Here is a 13,830-nt window from a genome sequence, read left to right as displayed (position 1 = left end):
ATACAGATACACAGATATACAGACATACACAGACATACAGATACACACTGACACACTAACACACACACACAGACACACAGATACAGACACACAGAGACATACAGATACACACATAGAGACATACAGTTACACAGACACTCTGACATACATAAAGACATACAGATACACAGGCGCGCACACACACACACACTGACACAGACACAGACATACTGATACACTGACACATACACATTGACACACACAAACATACAGACACACAGACATACTGACACTGATACACATAAAGACATATAGATACACAGGGACATACACACGCAGACACACTGAGACACATACATAGTGACACACACAGACATACAGATACACAGACACACACTCAGACACACTGACATAGATACACAGACACAGAGACACACACACAGACACAGAGACACACACACAGACACATTGATACATTGAGACATACATACAGTGACACACACAGACACACCAACACAGACACAGACACACAGACACATGGGGAAGGAGGAAGAAGGAAGAGGGGAGGGAGGGAGTGAGGGAGGGAGAGAGAGAGAGAGAGGAATATTGAAGATTCCTGATTCCCAACCTTTTACTGGTGCAGGCCCCCTAAATCTGAGTCACCTGACTCTATTCTCCAGGCCCATGGACTTCTTACAGTGACTGTAGCATGCTTTTCTATCAGACATTACACATTCTCACCGGCTTTCCATGTATGTTGCCTTCTACTCGAGGTGTCTATCTCCTGTGTGTCTGGCACCTCCCCACCCTCGGAAATACAGTAATTAAATCACGTTCTTCTGAAGACTTCCAGCTCGTGTACCTAGTATGTCCTTTAAAACATTGTCTAATCATTTATGCTACAGCTTTGTCCTATGGAGTTCAGTACTTAGGAATGGCGTCCTTTTCTTTCTTTTTCTTAAAAAAAAAAATCCATACTATTTAATGCTGACACTAGCTAAGTATTTATTGTATTGGTTTATATTTAGCTATAAGGTTATGCTATATTCCAGATATGTCAACTGAAATTAGCTAATGGACCAGCTATTTCCTGCTGTGTGTGCTTAGACCATCAAGGGATTTTATTATGTAAATTCAATATCTTGTCTTTCTCTTTTCACAGCCCTCGGAAGCCAAAGCAAAGGCAATTGAAAAGGTTGATGACCTCCTGGAACTGTACATGGGAATTCGAGATATCGACTTAGGTAAGACTGCTAACGACAACTTCTGTGCTGTTTACAAATGATACCCAGTTATACTTTCAGGATAAAAAGGATTTGTGGAGTACAGAAGAACACAGAAACGGTAAAGAGTAATGATTTACCCTGTTCCTTGCTGTGAAGTATTAGTGCTAAGTCAACTTTTAAAATTTTATCTAGACTGGGTGTGGTGGCACATGCCTTTAATCTCAGTGCTTGAGAGGCAGAGACGGGTGGATCTCTGTGAGCTCAAGGCCAGCCTGTTCTATCTACACTATGTGTTTCAGGACAGCCAGAGCTACATAATAAAGAGACCCTATTTCAAAAAACAAACAAAAATTTAGTAAAGTTTTAATCTAGACGCTGTGAATAATAATACTACCACCTTTACCATGTTCTGTGCATTAAAATATATATGAAAATATATAGATAAATGACACATATGAAAAGTCTTATTTGATGTGCCACCTTTACATTGATTATTGGTTATGTTATGTACTGTTATATTAAAGTTGTACATCATTTAATAGGATTTCTGAAATAGGGAGAAAAAGACTCAGAGTTAATGAATAAGTTGGTTTGGCACTGGGATTTCTGGGTGTTTCCTAGGTAATTTTTTATGTTACTATTAATGTGGCAAGGTCTTGATTCGTCAACTAAAATTTGTGTTTGCTACCCTGCCAGAAGCAAATATTATAAAACAAAACTAAAGCAAAAAAGCCTCAATTCCAACTTTATTTAAGGAAAAAAAGTAAGAGAAATTTATGGTTTTTCTAACTAAATCTCTAGAGGTGGATCTTGTCTTCAAAAATGGCGGGCTCTGGGGGCTGGAGAGCTGGCTCAGAAGTTAAGGTCACTTTTACTGCCCCAGTAGATGATCTGGGTTCAGCTCCCAGCACTCATGTGGCAGCTCACGGCCATCTGTAGCTTCCGTTTCAGGGGCTCTGACGCCCTCTTCTGGCCTCCATGGGCACTGCACACACATGGTGCACCTACGTATGTACGGAGAAAATATTCATACATAGAACAAATAGAACACTAGATGGGTAACTCCAGAGATAGTATGGATGACACAGTGCATGAGCAGCTGCCTCCGTGTGAAGAGAAGAGTTGGGGTAACAAAGAACCAATTCTGTTCTGAGGAGAGAGAGGATGGGAAAAGCCATCAAGGGAGAGATGGAAGAGTGGAACAGAATGGGGACACAGAAAGGAGACTCAGCAGAGAGAAGCCAACAGAGTAAAGCGCGGGCTGTGCGGTCCCTGCTAGTGGGATGGGGGGAGGAGAAGTCTTACATCAGAGGTAAAGCAAGAAGTACAGGAAACACCTCTAGCCTTCAGCTCTTGCAAGCCCAGATACAACTGGGGTTATGAGGAGACAGTGATTCCTCAGGCATAGTAGGTCAACACTTGAACAGGAGGTGCACTGTGTCGCTCCCCATGTCTCACAGGGCTGTGGTTGGGAGTCCTTGATCTAAGAGGTGGTTGCTCAAAATTGAGCCCCTGCCTGATTCCTGTCTGTAGTGTGTAGTTTCTACTATCCTGCTTTAAGCTCTGAGTGGGCGGACTGTGCTACCAGCCCCTGCCCAGGAGCCACTCTGGATCCTTGGATGAAACACACACACACACATACACACACACACACACACACACACACACACACACACACACACACGAACATTAACTTATTTTTAATATGCTTTTAGCTCAATGGCCAGGCTCTTCTAAGCCTCTTCCGGCTAGCCTGCTCTTCTCTTCACTCCCAGCTCTAAATCTGCCCTCAGGTCAGTTGCTCAGTTACCTTTAGTCCTAGCTCAGCACCCTAAATCTGCCCTCAGCTTAGTTGTGTTTCTAATCTTCTGCCTGCTCCCCCAGGCTCAGTTGGGGAAGCGACCAATGGCCACTCCACCTGACATCTCAGGATGGTGAATCTCTTTCCTCTTCCTGAGACTGCTAGCCTGCTTATGGGGAAACTGGAAGTTCCGCCTCTTCTGCCCAGCCATTGGCCAATAGCATCTTCACTGATCGCTCAAGAACCAATCGGGGAACAGGACCTTCAACATTCATTTCCCCCCCCCCCCCCCCCACAAACACACCTGTCATGCGGACATGCCTCAGTTAGGGCCATAGACTTACTTATCTTGCAGTTGCAGTTGGTGGATGGGCTTGCTACCCCTTCCTTCAGACTGGAGAGCTCTATCAGTCTCAGTAGGTACCTGTTGTTGGTTCCGAGGGGCTGGTTGCAGCGGGATGTGGCCTGATTTCTCCAGGACACTGCATCTGTTCATGAGCATAGACTCATGCTCTAACTCCCAGGGAACCCAAAGTCAACCTACTAAGTCTCATGCATGACTTATAGCTAGGGGAAGGAGTCAGACACAGAGACTGGGAGGATGGCCTCACCCTCAGTGTCTGGGCACTGGCCTCATTATCAGAATGAATTTGCAGTCTCATAGTTCTGAACCCGATGCCAGAAGGTTGATCAACCCTGAGCCACCCGTGGCTGCCACAGGGACCGAGAAGTCGGTGATTGCATTGAGGCATTTGGCACCTGCTGCCTCCCCTGCCCCTCAGGGCATTTACGGCTTAGAGGGTTTTAATGGTTCAGAGTCAGGTTGGCCTGCACAATTGTGTTACTTCTCTCACTCCTAATGCACTGAGAGACACTCCCTCAGTTGGAACATTAGTCATTCTGTGGTGTATGAACTGAGAGGTTTGGGTAGCACGGCAAACCCTGCCTGCCCCCACAGAATACAAAGATACATGTAGTTAGCAGAAGCCACAGAAGGGAAGGCAGCTAGGCGGATGGCTGACATGTGACCCACATTGGCACAGCAGTGGCATCAACTGTAAGAAAGACAAGAGCCTACACATCCAGCTGGCCCTGGCCCCATAGACACCTAACTTTCCCCGGGCGTAAAGGACCCAAGAGAAGCCAGTGTAGCAGGCCACCTGTTTTGGTAGCCCTTGTTTGCAATTTTCTTTTTGTTATGCTTTCTGTTTATTGCTATTTTATTTCCAAAGCTCTTATGTTTATGTTATTTCTGTGATTTTGTTTATGCGTTTTTTATGATTGGGCGACCTCCTTTTGACTTTCACTTTCTTTCAGCTTTCTCCTTAACACTTTTATTTATTCTTTGTTTCTGTAACCTCGGACCTCTCCTGGCTCCCCCTCTCCTCCCTGGTTTATTTTCTCATTCCTGTCTCTGTACTAACCTTATGTTAACCTCACCTCACAGTCTGCTCTGTTCCTGTCAGTTTATGGTAGGTGGTGATGATGTATTATGAGGTTTTAATCTAAGTGTACCGCTGCATCTAGTTGGGTTTCTTGTTGCTGATGTTTTAGTAATTTGTTTCCTCCTCTCTGAGAGGTGCTGGCGACTGAACCTTAAGAGCAGGCTGCTCACTAAGCCAGATAAAATGGATGCGGTGTACAGCGAACAGATCCACACCTCACAAGACAGACACACAAGAAACACAAAAAGCGAGGCGACGTGTCTCGTAAGTCAAGAGACCATAAATCTCCAACAATTGAATTCAAAGATACTATCTGGGTAAAACGTCAGATGAAGGATTTAAGAGTGTAGTTGTAAGATGATCAGACACAACACACAAGAAACATAAACGCAGATACGTGAAGTAAGAAAATCAATCTTGACGGTAGAAAAGAAAGCCAGTCAAATAAGAGAAATTCACCAAGAAAATGAAGTTTCGAAAAAAGGAAGAAAGAAAGAACAAACCGTGCCAGGTGCTGTGGCGCGTGCATCTTTTGGGCGTCGGAGGAGGGGAGGATTTATTTGGCTTACTCTTAAACATCACTGCTCATTATCAAAGAAAGGGATGACAGGAACTCAGACAGGGCAGGAAGCAGGAGTCAAGAGCTGTTGCAGAGGCCATGGAAGGTTGCTGATTACTAGCTTGTTTCCCATGGCTTGCTCAACCTGCTTTCTTATAGAACCCAAGACCTCCAGCCCAGGGATGGCACTGCCCACAATGAGCTGGGCCCTCCCCCATCAAGCTCTAATTAAGAAAATGCCTTCCAGCTGGATCTCATGGAGGTATTTTTCTCAATTAAAGTTCTCTCCTTTCAGGTAAATGTAGCTTGTGTGAAGTTGACATAAAATCAGCCAGTACAGCATGATTTAGTTATTCTGTAGTGTAAACATATAAACACATAGAAACATCATGCTTAAAAAATGGTGCATACTTTTAATGCCAGCACTCAGGAGGCAGAGGCAAGTGGATCACTGTGAGTCACAGGACGGCCAAGGCTACATAGTGAGGCCCTGTCTCAAAACCCAGCCAACCAAACAAAAGGAAATGTTGGAAATGAAACATTCAGTGAATCAAAACCAAAACCAAACCAAACCAAACCCAAACCTGAACCAAACCACAGTGGACAGAATCACCAATAAACTAAATCAAACAAAAGAAAGAATATCATGATCAGAAGACAAAGTCAATGCATCTCACACCAGGGAAGAAAGCTGGGCAATGGAGCCCACACACTTTCAAGATCAGCAAACGAGAACATCCAAGGGGCAGATAAATGAGCTGAGATAAAAACTAAAGGCATAGAAAACCTAGTCAGTGTCCAAGAAAATTCCTCAAATCTAGGGAAAGAAATGAATAACCAGACTCAGTAGAACCCCAAATTGGTATGATCAGAGGAGAAAAAGCCAGTTAAAACGAGCCTCTGCACAGTCAGGGTCACCTTATCTCCAGACTCCTACTTTCAGGGAAATTCTAGGGTTGGGATAAATGACTCAGGCTTGTGACAATAACGCAGACGCATAGAAGTGAGGGGGTGAGGGTTTAGCGAGGGCAGCGACCTCAAAAATACAGACAGGTAGTGTTTACTGGAAAATGATCTAACTCATCTGTCTTTAATTGAGGTGCTACAGATAATGGTGGCCAGGGTGAAGGTCAGGAGTCAGCGTCATTCCTGCATCTTCGGCTGGGATTTGTGACAACCACAGCTCTCAATGTGGGACTTCAGGGCTGCCTTCAACTTCAGAAAAGTTCATAGTTACACAAATAGCTATTTCTATTAAAATATAGATATCGGGGTTGGAGACACGGTTCGTCCAGAGGATGTGATTGTTTCCTAGTGCCCACGGTGAGTGACTCACAGTCGCTGTAACTCCAGCTCCAGAGGGTCTGATACTCTCTCTTCTGGCCTCCACGGGCACCACACTCCCCCTAACACACATACTTAAATATGCAGAGATACAATAAATCTGGTGCTTACGGAAGCCTGAAGAGGCCATGGTAGCTCCTGGAACCGGAACTGCATGCAGTTGGAAGTTGTCACGTGGGCGCTGGGAATTGAACCTGAGAACTCTTAACCACTGAGCCAACTCTCCAGCTGCCCCCAGTAAAACAAGTACTTTACCTATGTGTGTGAGTGTTTTGTCTGTATGTATACATGTGCACCTCGTGCATGCCTGGTGCCTTCAGAGGTCAGAAGAGGGAGTCAGTTCCCCTGGAACTGGAGTTAGGGATGACTGTGAGCTGCCCTGTGAAAGCCGGGAGCTGACCTGTGTCCTCTGCAAGATCGAGTATTCCTGATAGATGAGTCACCTCTCAAACTCTACACATCAAATCTTAGAAAATGCAAATATAGTACAGTAGAGTGTTGATGAACAGTACAAATGGTTATAAATGAATTTAAGGCACAGGTCTTTAAAGATGAATTTTCTGGGTCAATGAAATGCTCTATCAAGTTAAAGGTGTTGCTCATTGAGCCTGGTGTGTGCACCATGTACAGACACAGGCACACACACACACAGGCACACAGGCACACACACACACAGGCACACAGGCACACACACACACACAGGCACACGGGCACACACACACACACACAGGCACACAGGCACACACACACAGACACACACACACAGACACACACACACAGACACACACACAGACACACACACACACACAGACACACAGACACAGAGGCACACAGACACAAACACTCCCCACACACAATAGAGAAATAGATGTAATTTGGAAAATAACCTTAAACATGCATTTTCTCTTGCTCTCAGGAATTTAGACCATTAAATATTCTAAACAAATTTCATTGAAATCATCCGGTGGTCCCTTGTCAGTTTAATTAAGTGTCTGTAGCAAATTCCTTTGATTGATCAAAGTCATTGTCACCATAAATGACTGGACATGTGACCAGTCACTTAGGGAGTCATAGTGTAAGGGAAGTAATTATTTGAAGAATGTCAACTGTTGTTAAACTAGGAATTTCTGCTGTTCAGATACAATTAGCATGAAACATGCTTCAGAACTGTGAGACTAATGTAGCCAACAAAGGAGCCTGGTACCTCCCTGAATTCCCAGCAATTCTTCCATTTCAGAAACTCCCCCTCCCTCCCTTCCTCACCTTCTCTTTGGTTTTTCTACCCAGAGCTTCTCTATGTAGCCCTGGCTCTCCTGGAATTTGCTCTGTAGACCAGGCTAGCCTCAAACTCAGAGATCAACATGCTTCTACCTCCAATGCACTGGGATTAAAGGCATGGCCACCACGCCCGGCCTCGAAAGTCTTTGTAGAATGAATGTTCTTTAGTGGTTGTAAAGTTAAGCCGTGAAGGGTAAGTTCCAACCAGCCACACTCACACGGAACACCTTGAGATGTGACCCGTAAAGAACAAAATTCTGGCAGACGTTGAATCCCCTGGGCTGATCTAACTCAAGGACACGTTGTCATACGTTCCTTCTGGAAGCTTTACGGCGACAGCTAACTGCCTGTGGACCTTCAGTGTTTTCTGATACCGGTTTAGGATTTTGGAACTAATTCTGTCAGTTTCAGAATTTAAAATTGTATCCTATTAAAAAGGTAGAAATATGTGGGATGTCAATTCGAATGGTAGTCCCTAAGTTATTTTTTCCTCAGTTCCTTCTATGGCTGGTTAGGAAGGTATGTACTGATGACGTTTCGTCGCGAGGATCACACTTCCTGCTCCGGTTCCTTTCATTGGTCGGTGAAACAGTGCGCACTGCGAAGAGCTCCTTCTAAGTTGAGACCAATGGAGCCTGGAGTAGATTTCTATTCAAAAGAGCATTGTAGGGGCCGGAGAGGTGGTTCACCGGTTAACAGCACTGGCTGCTCTTTCAGAGGACCTGGCCCACCATCTGTAACATCTAGGGGTTATACCGCCCTCTTCTGGCCTCCACCGGCACTACATATACTGCTTGTACATGGTGCACAGACATACATGCAGGCAAAAAACACCCACTCACATAAAAACAATAGATAAATAAAATAGTTTTTAAAACATGTAGGGCTGAGGGTGAAGTTTATAGGTAGAGCATCCACACATACATATATATGCATACATATATGTACATATTTATATATTCATATATATACACATATAAAGAGTATAAGAAATAGGTTATTTTTTTTTTGAGACAGGGTTTCTCTGTGTAGCCCTGGTTGTCCTGGAACTCACTCTGTAGACCAGGCTGGCCTGGAACTCAGAAATCCGCCCCCAAGTGCTGGGATTAAAGGTGTGTACCACCACTGCCCGGCAATAGGTTAATTTTTATACCTAATATTTGTTTAAATATTTACAAACTTAATGGAAACTGTATATTAGTCATCATTTTGTGGTGGTAGGAACATAAAAAGATTCTCAGAGCGACCACAAGGGGTCATCACTTAGCTGTATGTAATATGTATGGTATTAGAAAATCTTTTTGGTTGTTGGTGCTTATAAGGGGCACCATGTAGGGCAGACTCCATGGGCGTCTAGCTCCTGGGGAAAGTGTTTTGGAGATGTAAACTGATGAATGCTGTTTCTGAGACACAGAACACAGAACCTAAATAACTTCCTATGGAAGGCAGATCACAGATACCATCCTAATATTCGACCCTAAGCTGGAAGTTGCTTAAGAAAAATGTCACGGAACTCAAAGTGCTGTGTGTCAAGCTGTACACTGTTCCTCTGGTGGGGACTGGGGGAGGGGAGGGACAGAGATTGTCAGTCACTGAGGGAGATGAGCTGTGTACACGGACTGACTTTCCTGGTGGATTAGCCTTGGGTTTCTCATAGTGTGTCCTCAACCCATCTGGATGCAGAGAGGACTCCGTAAAGAGCTTCTCTCAGAGGCACACGTGTGAAAATATTAGATGTGGTGGTGTGTGCTTTAAAACTTAGTGTTGGGGTAGTAGAGGCAGGAGGATTCCTGGAACTGGCTAGATAGCAGTGTAGTCTAACTCGAGAGCTCCAGGCTAATGAGAGGCCCACTCTCAAAAAGAGATGGGTGACGTTTCAGGGGACGCCTTCTGTACTAGTTAGGGTTTTACTGCTGTGAACAGACACTGTGACCAAGGCAACTCTTATAAGGACAACATTTAATGGAGGTTGGCTTATAGGTTCAGAGGGTCAGTCCAGTATCATCAAGACAGGAACATGGCAGCATCCAGGCAGGCATGGCACAGGAGGAGCTGAGAGTTCTACATCTTCATTTGAAGGCTGCTAGCAGAATATTTGCTTCCAGGCAGCTAGGTCTAGGGTATTAAACCCAACACCCACAAGGCCACACCTACTCCAACAAGGCCACACCTACTCCAAAAAGACCACACCTACTCCAAAAGGCCACAGCTCTTAGCAGAGCTACTCCTTGGGCTAAGCATATACAACACAGCCCCCACCAGACATAGAAAACAAAACATAAAACCCCAAACAACCCAAAATGAATGCTAGAGACTCCCAAGTGACAAGCTCTCAGGTTGGGGACAGGGCAGCGGTGACTAGGCTGCACACCAGGTACAGTGGACAGATACCGAAATCTATCTCTGACCCCGGTAAATGGTAGTATGTGTGTCGCTTTGGGGTACGTCATGGTCCTGGGTAACATTTTATCAGTCTTCTGATGCTAATTCATGGCTCATTAATTCTTAAACAATATCGTTGACAGCTACGACCATGTTTGAAGCTGGAAAAGACAAGAGCAACCCAGATGAGTTTGCCGTCGCGCTTGACGAGACTCTGGGAGACTTTGCGTTTCCCGATGAGTTCATGTTCGACGTGTGGGGAGCCATCAGTGATGTGAAACAAGGAAGACCGCCGTGCGATGGTGACGCACGCCTTTAATCCCAGCGCTTGGGAGGCAGAGGCAGGCGGATTTCTGAGTTTGAGGCCAGCCTGGTCTACAGAGTGAGTTCCAGGGCTATACAGAGAAACCCTGTCTCGAAAAACAAAAACAACGACAACAACAAAAGGAAACAAGGAAGATGATGGTGTGGCCGCTCTTTCTGCAGAGATGACCAGAGTTCTTTTACTGGCAGCTTCTCGGGAGTCTTAGACGCTGTTATGAACTCTACTTTAGCTTCATGCATATGAGATATGGTCTTTGAAATGTAATTTTGATTTGTGGATAATGTTTAATATCGTTTCTTGTGTAGTATGCTTAAGGTAAATTAAAGTATGATCCAGTTTAATATTTGTTCAAAAGCTTTTAGATTTTCGAAGGAGTCTTTCTACCTAGGTGATTTAGGTCCCTGTTTGTCCTTGTATCTCTTTCCACATAAAATACTTGATTACAACAACTTTCTGAGTATTTTTCAATACCTTGTATTACGACCATGTTTGAAGTTGTGTATTTATTGTTACATCCATGTTTGAAATTGTGTATTTATTGTTACATGTATGTGCGTACCTGTTTGTATGCCCTGTGCATGAAGTGCTTAAGGAGGCCAGAAGAGGGCGTCTATAACCGTTTCTGACTCTCCAACTGGAGTGACAGACAGTTGTGAGCTGCTGTGTGGGTGCTGGGAAGTGAACCTGGGTCATCTTCAAGAGCAGCTAGTGTTCTCAAGTGCTGAACTGTCTCTAGGGAGCCCTTTCTTCAAAATCTTAATATAATGGGAATTAGGATCAGAGTCTGATTTACCTCATGGCGTCTGCCTTCTGTCATACTAACTTGAACAGGATGCGGTTAGAAAATGGAATGCATATGACGCCTGCCATAGGTCTAGAAGCTTGGCGCTCATTTTTAAATGAGCAAGAGGAGGAGTTAGGTCTGGCTCATTGTTTCCTAGGACATTCTATGTTTAAAAAAAAAAGGTTGATTTTTTTTTGTAATTGCTCTTAAAAGCAATTGGTTGAAATTGTTCTGTGTGCAGGAATGTATGTGTGTGTGCCTGTGTGTGTGTATGTATGTGTGTGTGTGTGTGTGCGTGCACAAGGTAGAAACATGACAAGTAGAAGCATTTGTGCTTGATTTTGTTTTTTTCAGACCTTTAAGAATTATTATTATTTTTTTCACCTATCACCTCTATCCTGCTAACTCTTCTATGGTGCCCAGGCCAGTGTTTATATTTGTAGCATTTTTACTCTAAAGAATATTTGCTCAGAAAATAACTATGTCTGACACGCTGTTTTTGGCGCATTGGCGCATGGGTACGTGGTTAAGAAGCAGTCGTCTTCAGCCTCCTAAACATCGGAGGAAATGCTGTCAGGAACCGTCTCCCCGGTGTATGTAGAGGAGGACGGCGGAATGGAAGAGTGCATGCGTCTGTTGTTTCAGAGTCCTGGTATACTTCCTCTGACCCTTGCTCGATTGAGAAGATTGAGAGGAAATGGCAGTCTCAGCCTTCGTGGACATTTCACGGATGTAAGAGGAACGGAAATAAACGGCCCCAGTGCAGATCGTTTCGTTTAGTGGGCAGGCGCACTAGTACATCTGATGGAAGATGCAGAGCGCCTCGGCCGTAATCAGGAGTGATAACTGATAGGGCGAGCTCCGGGAAACCAGAAGGAATGTCTTTCTCATGCTGGGTTAATGCCTAGATAACTCTGTCCTTTTTGGCAAAACGTTACTTTTGCTGTTTCCTCAGCCGCAGTAGGGCAGTGCTGGGTTCATTTTCTTCATTCATTTATCTGTGTCCTGCGCTGGAGCTATTTGAATCCTTAACAAGAAGCACAAGCAGCCCGTAGGATACGGACCGTCTAATTCTTTTGCGCGTTATTTGAAGACAGGGTTCAGCTCAAGCTGTGATCTGCTAGTAATTGTTCAGTGAGTTTTCTGTGGAGGTTTCAAAAGTGCCGATAACATATTAGACACAAAGGAAAGCTGGTGTGTTGGGAATGATAAAATTAATCAGATGGAATAGGAGGCCTATCAAAACATCGTGGTTTAAACAATAGCAAAAATGTAAGTTTTTTGGTCACTAGATGTTAGATTTGAAATGTTTACTGTATATATATATATACAGCAAACATTTATATATTTATATATACAGTAAATATTTATACATACAGTAAACCAAGTAGAACTTGGTTATGCGAGGCACCAGTATCCGTGAACAGCATCACCTGTTCTTGTCTGTCAGAATTTGAAGGCCACTGTTGTTACCAAGGGTGTCGGCTGGATTCAGGTGCTGTATACTCTAAGAGGATTCCCTCTGAAATCTTCTTACCTCTTGCCTCTACTGGGAGACTGATAACAAGGTCAGTTCCACAGGTCATCTCATCTCCACACCTGCAGAAACATCTGTTTGTGAGCTTTGCACCTTATTTAGAGCAACCATATATATGGGGGTACTTTTTTTTATTGGATATTTTATTTATTTACATTTTAAATGTTACCCCCTTTCCAGTTTCCCCTCTAGAAACCCTCTATCCCATCCCCCCTCCCTGCTTCTATGAAGGTGCCCCCCACTCCTGCCTCTCCACCCTGGCATTCCCCTACATTGGGCCATCGAGCCTGCACAGGACCAAGGACCACTCCTCCCATTGATGCTCGACAAGACCATCCACTGCTACATGTGCAGCTGGAGCCATGGGTCCCTCCATGTGTACTCTTTGGTAGCTTAGTCCCTGGGAGCTCTGGGGGGTCTGGTTGATTGATATTGTTGTTCTTCCTATGGGGTTGCAAACCCCTTCAGCTCCTTCAGTTCTTTCTCTAACTCCTACACTGGGGACCCTGTGCTCAGTCCAATGGTTGGCTGTGAGCGTCTGCCTCTGTATTTGTCAGGCTCTGGGAGAGCCTCTCAGGAGACAGCTATATCAGGCTCCTGTCAGCAAGGTGGGCACTTTTTTTTTTTTTTTTGCTGTGTGAAACAGAATGATCTTTTGAATGCTTTCATTTCCTCTTGTGTAGTTTGAGGGTGGTGTGTGTGTGTGTGTGTGTGTATGTACAAGTGCATGTGGCTGCACATGCCACTGCTCATGTGGAGGCCAGAGGTTGACATCGGTGTCTTCCTCAATTGCTCTTCAGCTCAGGTTTTTGAGACAGGGTTTCTCCCTGAACCTGGCACTCACTGATTTGGTTAGGCCAACGAGCTTGAGGAATCTGCCTCCCCAGCGTGGGGCTGCAGATACACACTACCCTAGCGTTTACACGGGAGCTGTGGATTAGAACTTGGGTCCCCTTGCTTTCATAGCAAGCACTTTATCCCCTGAGCCATCTCCCTAGGCCCTCTTGAGTATTTTCTTGTCCTTCAATGGAAGACAGTTATTTGGTTTTTCCTTAATTTTCTCCCACTCAAAACAGTCTTTGTACGGAAGTCCCAGTAAGGACTTAAGATGTGTCTTCTTTCATGGTGGTAGAGAATGCAGTGGGGGCTCTGAGCTAGGTCCTGATCCGA

General features: G+C 44.6%; 1 protein-coding gene across 1 annotated transcript in view; it reads left to right on the top strand.

Annotated features, from left to right (window-relative positions):
* The window catches only part of Gipc2 (GIPC PDZ domain containing family member 2), an 81,365-nt gene extending 70,580 nt beyond the window's left edge, over nucleotides 1-10,785 (top strand). The window contains exons 5-7 of the mRNA XM_028754326.1: nucleotides 1,142-1,223; nucleotides 10,158-10,288; nucleotides 10,462-10,785. Coding sequence (XP_028610159.1) covers nucleotides 1,142-1,223; nucleotides 10,158-10,288; nucleotides 10,462-10,506 — 258 coding nt within the window. The 3' untranslated portion in view covers nucleotides 10,507-10,785. The remainder of the gene's footprint in view (nucleotides 1-1,141; nucleotides 1,224-10,157; nucleotides 10,289-10,461) is intronic.
* Nucleotides 10,786-13,830: the final 3,045 nt, after the last annotated feature.

Source organism: Grammomys surdaster, unplaced genomic scaffold (genome assembly GCF_004785775.1).
Source record: "Grammomys surdaster isolate TR1022 unplaced genomic scaffold, NIH_TR_1.0 125996, whole genome shotgun sequence".
In the NCBI taxonomy this organism is placed as follows: domain Eukaryota; kingdom Metazoa; phylum Chordata; class Mammalia; order Rodentia; family Muridae; genus Grammomys; species Grammomys surdaster.
This window is presented reverse-complemented; position numbering and strand designations above follow the sequence as displayed.